This window comes from Ceratotherium simum, chromosome 6 (genome assembly GCF_057802395.1).
Source record: "Ceratotherium simum simum isolate JZ-2026a chromosome 6, ASM5780239v1, whole genome shotgun sequence".
Classification (NCBI taxonomy): Eukaryota; Metazoa; Chordata; class Mammalia; order Perissodactyla; family Rhinocerotidae; genus Ceratotherium; species Ceratotherium simum.
In genome coordinates this window covers 6,356,659-6,363,272 of record NC_141905.1, presented here as the reverse complement: position 1 = coordinate 6,363,272, position 6,614 = coordinate 6,356,659, and the positions used below count along the sequence as shown (strand labels likewise).

Sequence of the window (6,614 nt, the reverse complement as noted above, 5' to 3'; positions counted from 1 at the left end):
TGAAGGAACAAAAAGGCTTCACAAAAAATATGTCCACATGTGGCCAGAGATGAGACAAACAACCAAAACTGTATCTACTTTTTCAGCAATACCATTTTAAGGCCATAGCTCCAGAACTAGGATTCCTAAAGCTCTACCCTAGATCCCACAGTGGGTATCTACAGGCGCTCACCGAGGGGCTCCAGGCTCCAGTGCAATGTTTCCTAGAGCAGAGCTTCTCACACCCGAATGTGTGCACCATTAACTTGGAGATCTTGATAAAATGCAGATTCCCATTCAGTAGGTCTGGGGTGGGGGCCGAGATTCTGCAGGTCTAACAAGCTCCAGGCGATGCTGACTCTCCTGGTCTTCTGAGTACACTCTAGTGGCAAGTTCCTAGGGTGCTGGATAACCAGGCCACCCCAAGGGGCATTAGGAACTGGAAGCAGGAGACAGCCATCCAAGCAGGCTGTGTCAACCCAAGCAAGGTGAGGGAAGCACAGAAGATGCTCAACAAGGCTTCTACCCACCACTCCAATTCCTAATGCTGAGCACCTTCACTAAATGCCCAGCCTGGTCCCCGAGTCCTCCAGCATGCCAGCACCCTAAAGCACCCTCGTCCTCAAGCATCTTGGCACCACTGAGATAACTGACAGGAAACAAACTCCAGGCATGTGCATGGGATCTGGAGGGGCCTGAGGCCCCCAATTCCTTGGGGATCTTGTCAATGACATCTTGCTTGAATGGGTCCCATGGTTTGGGCTTTGCTGGCAGGTGGTTCCCTGGAGCAGCCAGCAGCAGATGGCATCAGAGGACAAGTGCAAGCTGCATCCAAGAGAGTGACTCAACAATCTGTCCAAAAAACCAGGATACAGGTGAAGCAAGGAACAGAATGGGAGATGTGACCAAAAGCTGGGACAAAACAAACAGCTCCAGGAAGAGAGCTGGTCGCTCAAAGAGCACTTGTCTTGGGTGTCAGCTGCACAGGTTCTCGGTCAGGGGCCAGGCCAGAGAGATGGTCAGATGTGGCTATTCAATCTCCTGCTGCCTGGCCCTTTGTCAGACCCCCTGTAGAGCCAGTCCTAGGAGCCTCACAGTGAGGCCTCTCAAGGGCTCCAGGCACCTGAATACCCTGCCCTGGGAGGCCATAGCGGGTCCAGCTACTGTCCACTCTGCTGGAGGAGGGCTGGGTCTGAACAGGAAGAGCCAGGCCTGGACAACCCATCTGAGGTGGCCCACAAGCAATCCTGACATTTCCTTCCCTGCAAGGACAAGCGCTCTGGTCCACACAAGAAGCAGCCTTAGATCTTGCTCAGCATCCAGAAGACCGGGCTGTGACCTCCATGAGTGAGACAGTCGTGCTCATCTAGCCTATTCTCCATTTTCCCCAGCTTGCCAGAAGAAGGAAGACCTCCTGCTCCATTCAGCCAGCACTCCGTTAAGCCACACTCCAAGAACTCCTTGCCCCTGCCACTACTGAAGGCCACTAGGAGGCCCAAAGTCCTGGGGAGGCTTTGGAAGAACCGTGACACATCACCTGGGGTAGGTCAGCCAAGTGGCCAGAGTGTGGAATGAAGAAGCCTGGAATCATGGTCTTGAGTACCGTAAGCCTCAGCAATGGGTCAACACTGGGAGGGTCACAGAGTCCCTAGCCAGCTACCTTGTCAAGAGAGGTCCCAGGAGGCAAAGAAGGGCAGGCAAGAGAGTGTGGCTGCAGCAGCCTGAGCCCTTCCCACACAGGACCATGGCACAAGGTGCCTGTCCTTGGCTGAGCACTCAGCAAGGGCACCTTTACCATCAGCCTACCATGGCAAACCTTTCTGGAACCCTGTCCCTGTGCCAGGGCCTGTCCTAGGCACGGAGGACGGAAGCTCTGTGACAATACAGATGTCATCCTCAAGGTGCTCACAATCTTACCAAGGGAGATACTTGCAAGCTGATTTCCATACAAGGTGGCAGATGCAGTGAAAGAGAAAAAGGATGGAGTAGGATGTGAACCCTGGAATTCCTGCTGCACAGGACTACTTTTCCTACCGCAGAGGAGTGTGAGGACCCAAGGCTACCAGGTTCTGTGCTTTGCAGCTGGATGTGCTAATGATGTCACAGTCATCCCACTGTCTTGCCTCTATAGCATTCTTTACCACTTCCAAGCCCTTTCCACAAACGTCATCTCTCACAGAGGGTAGGGGCCGACCAAGGTCCAGAGTTCTGACCCCTCGTGCTCCTTCCCTCACCCCAAAGTGCCCTCGCAGTCTCACTGGTGGAAGTGAAACCCATGGGTTTCCAGGCTAGGCATCTGTTGCTGGGTTATCAGAATGAACTCTGCCTGCTACAAGCAGACCATCTCCGGCTCTGGCAACTGCTCAATTGTAAGGCATACTGTGACCCGCAGAATCCAGACTCAGAATTCTCCTAGGAATAAAGAGCTGAACCACCTGAATGTCAGGCTTCACAATGCAAATGGATGCAAAAACAGGCTCTTGTCAGCCTATTTGGGCCCCAGAAAGCCAGTAGTGACAGAGCGCCACCCTCAGCTTGCAGGATGCCCACTTAGCTAAGTGAAGGAGCCTGGCAATGAACATAGCAGGGAGAAGCCGCAGACCTGGCTACATGGGGTTGGACCTCCCACTGAGCCTCAGAGAGCCTTTGGACACTTCCGTTTGCACTGTGGACAGGGGCAGATGCTCAGACTCCTCCACGGGGGCACTCTGCTGGCAAGTCAGCACCAGAGCCTTGACCTCTTTCTTGAAGTTGGTGTTGAGAAACCCATAGATGAAAGGGTTGACACAGGTGGAGGCCATGGCGAGCAGGTGACATACCAAGAAGATGAGGTTGCCATGACAGATGGGGATGGCCTCATGGTACCAGTCCTCCAGGCTGTTGAACACATGCAGGGGCAGCCAGAGCACGGCAAAGGCAGCCACCATCACCACAAGGATCCCATTGATCCGCTTCATCTGCCAAGCCTGCGAGCTGTAGGCGCCCTTGCGAAACACCCACCTCCGCTTCCGCAGGCGCTGGTAGATACGCACATAGCAGAAGAGAATGAAGGCCAGGGGGATGCAGTACTGGAAGAGCAGCAGGAAGGTGGTGTAGATGATGCGCTGGTGGTCCAGTGACCAGGACTCAGTACAGACCACCTTATCTGCCAGAAACTCCAAAGCCTTGGAGTGATTCTTGTGAAAGACACTCTTTAGGATGCTGTTGGCCAGGAAGGGCAAGGAGAGGAAGCAGGCAATGAGCCAGATGACCACAATCCCCAGGTAGGCCTGAGAGACACTGGGCTTCCAGCCCGTTGGATTGATGATGAGTTGATGCCTCTCCAGGGCCACAAGGACAAGCGAGAGGATGGAGACCGTCACCGACATACACTGGATGAAGGCTGACATCTTGCAAAGGACCTCGCCAAAGACCCAGTAGTCCATGATGGTGTAGATAGCTGTGAGTGGCTGGCAGACGAGGCACATGAGGAAGTCAGAGAAGGCCAGGTTGGCAATGAGCAGGTTGGTCACATTGGCCTTCTCCTTCTGCCTAATAGTCACACATATCAGGCAGAGGTTGCCCAGGACCCCCACAACGGTCTCAATGCTGTAAGAGGTAACAATGAAGACCATCAGGTCTACAGAATCCTGGCAGTGGTCAGAGAAGTTGTACGAGATGCCCTTTGACTTGCTCCTGTTTTGACCCTGTGAGGATCCTGGGAGCAGCAAGGCCAGGAAGTGAGAGATGTTCATGGTGCATCTGAGAAGTTTCCAGGAGATTCGGTGATGATGCCTACAAAGCAAACAGACAAATGGTACTCAGAGATCATGCCGCCTGTGTGAATCTAGGGAGGAACAGAGGCCAGGCAGAAAGGTTCATGACTACTTCCATCCCAAGGCTGCGACCTGGAGGACCTGAGACTCAGAGATGTAAAGCAACTTGCCCATAGTCACACAGCTATTAAATAATGGGGCCTAGATACAAACCCAGGTCTGTCTGATGCCAGAACTTGTTCCTGAAATTCCATTTACCTCAGGCTTCAAGGCTGTTTTGATAATAAAGAAATTGGGTTACTGTATGCCGACTCAGGGACATAACTGTTTAGGGAGCGTGGGTAGAAATCTCCTTGTCAGGGCCGGCCCCGTGGCTTAGTGGTTGAGTGCGTGCGCTCCGCTGCTGGCAGCCCGGGTTCGGATCCCGGGCGCACACCGACGCACTGCTTCTCCGGCCATGCTGAGGCCGTGTCCCACATACAGCAACTAGAAGGATGTGCAGCTATGACATACAACTATCTACTGGGGCTTTGGGGGGAAAATAAATAAAAATTAAAAAAAAAAAAAAAAAGAAATCTCCTTGTCACATTTTATCCAAATAGAGACAGCAGCAAATGCCACCATGTGGTCAGGTCCTTCCATGACACCCCATACCCTTTAGGATAGAACCAAAACCTCAGGGCTTGATACACAGTGCGCCTTCCTGGTCTCAGCCCCTACCTGACCTGCCAGCCTTGTTTCTCAGGTGACACATGGCAGAGTTGAAGACTGCCAGGTATGCAAAGACTGGCTCATCAGCACACCGGCTCTCTCCACCTGCCCATCATGTGCACACGCACGACTGGCCCAGGTCATGGGATGCCTGCCACCCTCCCCATGGGCCCCTCCATGCCTATGCTCAAGTCACCTGAAACAGCTTGCAATTCCCAAACGCACCAGGCTGGTCCATACCTCCATGACCTGGCACAACCTGTCCCTCTTCTTCTGGTGCCTCCTCAACACAAGGGACTCTGCAAAGAACAAACTGGAATCTGAACTCCAGAGCCTCCAGTTGGTAACGCCAATAACAGATATTTTGACATGGAGAGCCACCACATCGTTACACACACCACTGTGACCCACTTTCCTCATGAGTTCTCTCGTCATCATTAATCCCACAAGCAATTCCCAACCGTCAGGAAACATCAGACTCATTCCAGGAGCATGTGGAAAGTGCAGATTCCAGAACCTCACACCAGGAGATGGAGTGAAGTGAGTACAGGATGGGGCCCAGGAATCTGTATTAACACAAGTGGCCCACGTGATTCTGACACACGTGGTCCTCGAGCCCCATTTTGATAACACTTCATAGAAGAATATTCTATTTCAGATATTCTTTAAGTCCCATTTAATGGTCATGTCTATTTGGGAACAAATATATGTTGTTCATGAGTGCAAAGTTAGAGGTCGTTTTTACAGAGTATGACCAAAATTAACCAGAGATCAGTAAAATCCATTTGTCAGCTGTCGTAAACGTCACTCACCTGCATTTGATTTGGCTTATAAAGATGAGTCGCATTTGGCCATTTACTAGATCGAGTCATGAATTCCACCAACAGTTTACAGTCTGGTTATTTTGGCTACCAAATATCAGAGGCAGGAGGATTTTTCTGGCACCATAGTCTTTTGGCAAAAAGGACCATTTGGAACTGAACATGACAAATGAAATACACCAAGGCCAAACATACGGTTCAGTATTGGAGTCAAAACACAGCCATAGCTGCATGCAACTGTGGCGGAAGCACTGTGCTCAGAAGCAGCAAATGGGACAGAAACCCGAGGCTCTGGTTGACTATCAGACAGGGCTGGTCAATAGCGGGGAGCAACACCAGCAGTTCCAAACTGGCCAAGTGCAGCATGATCACAGCAGAGTTACTGGATGGAGAGGGTTCCAGAAGACTCTTCACTGCTTCATTCACTCAATAAACATGTGCCAAGCCCGATGCTAGAGACAAGGGCTGCAAAGATGACTTATACAGCCGTGTGCCTCCCAGACCAGAGGAACCAACCACCAGGAACACAGATGAAACTCCAGGCCACACAGCCATTGCCAAAACCAGTATCAATGGAAAGCCTGTGAGCTGGGAGCTCAGAGAAGGGAGCAGGAAGATGAGAGAAGAAGTAACATTGATCCAGGGCTCAAAGGTTGAAGAGGAGTCCAAATGGACAAGGTAGAGGAGGGAATGCAAGGTGCAGGGAACAGCATGTGCAAAGGGAGGAAAGAGCAGAGCTCCGCAGAGAACAGTAAGCAGCTCAGAATAACTGGAGCCCAAAGTGGGTGGAAGGGAGTGGCAAACGATGAGGCTGGAGAAGTGGGCCAGACCAGGAATGCTGGGTGAGCTGCTAAAAGCTGACCGGCAAGCCCAAGTTCATTCCAGAAAAATCACTTGGATGTAGAGAACAGACTGAGAGACAGGGCCAAGACAGGAGGAGGGGGAGCGCTGAAGGTAGGATCAAGGGTCTGCCTGGCTGGCAGCCCCCTTCTCGGAGAACACACACAGAGCCAACACAAGGGACGGTCACGGGTGGACCAGGACACTCCACGCCAGTCCCTGCTAACTAGACCATGTGGACACTTGAGCCCAAATCAGCCCTCCCCAGCAGCTTCTGGGAACAGGGCAGAGGAGGGAAGTGCTGGGGCTGGAACAGCAGCAACATGGGAAGGAGGTCCTTGGGGGACCAGCGAAGGAGGTCCTTTGGGGACCAGGAAAGGAGCAGAACTGCCTGCTGGCCCTTGCATCTTTCTGCAGAGCCGCAGAGGCTGGGAGGGGCCCACCAGAAGGGGACTACTCCATAAGCCCCCACCCTAAGAAAGCCCTCTGTGCACAGGGACTGAGGATT

General features: G+C 52.4%; 1 protein-coding gene across 1 annotated transcript; it reads right to left on the bottom strand.

Moving 5' to 3' along the window:
* Positions 1–509: 509 nt before the first annotated feature.
* NPY4R2 (neuropeptide Y receptor Y4-2) lies at positions 510–3,749 on the bottom strand. The gene has a single exon (XM_004432461.3). It carries the CDS (start codon positions 3,711–3,713, stop codon positions 2,586–2,588), a length of 1,128 nt encoding a protein of 375 aa, XP_004432518.1. The 5' UTR covers positions 3,714–3,749; the 3' UTR covers positions 510–2,585.
* Between the last annotated feature and the right edge of the window lie 2,865 nt (positions 3,750–6,614).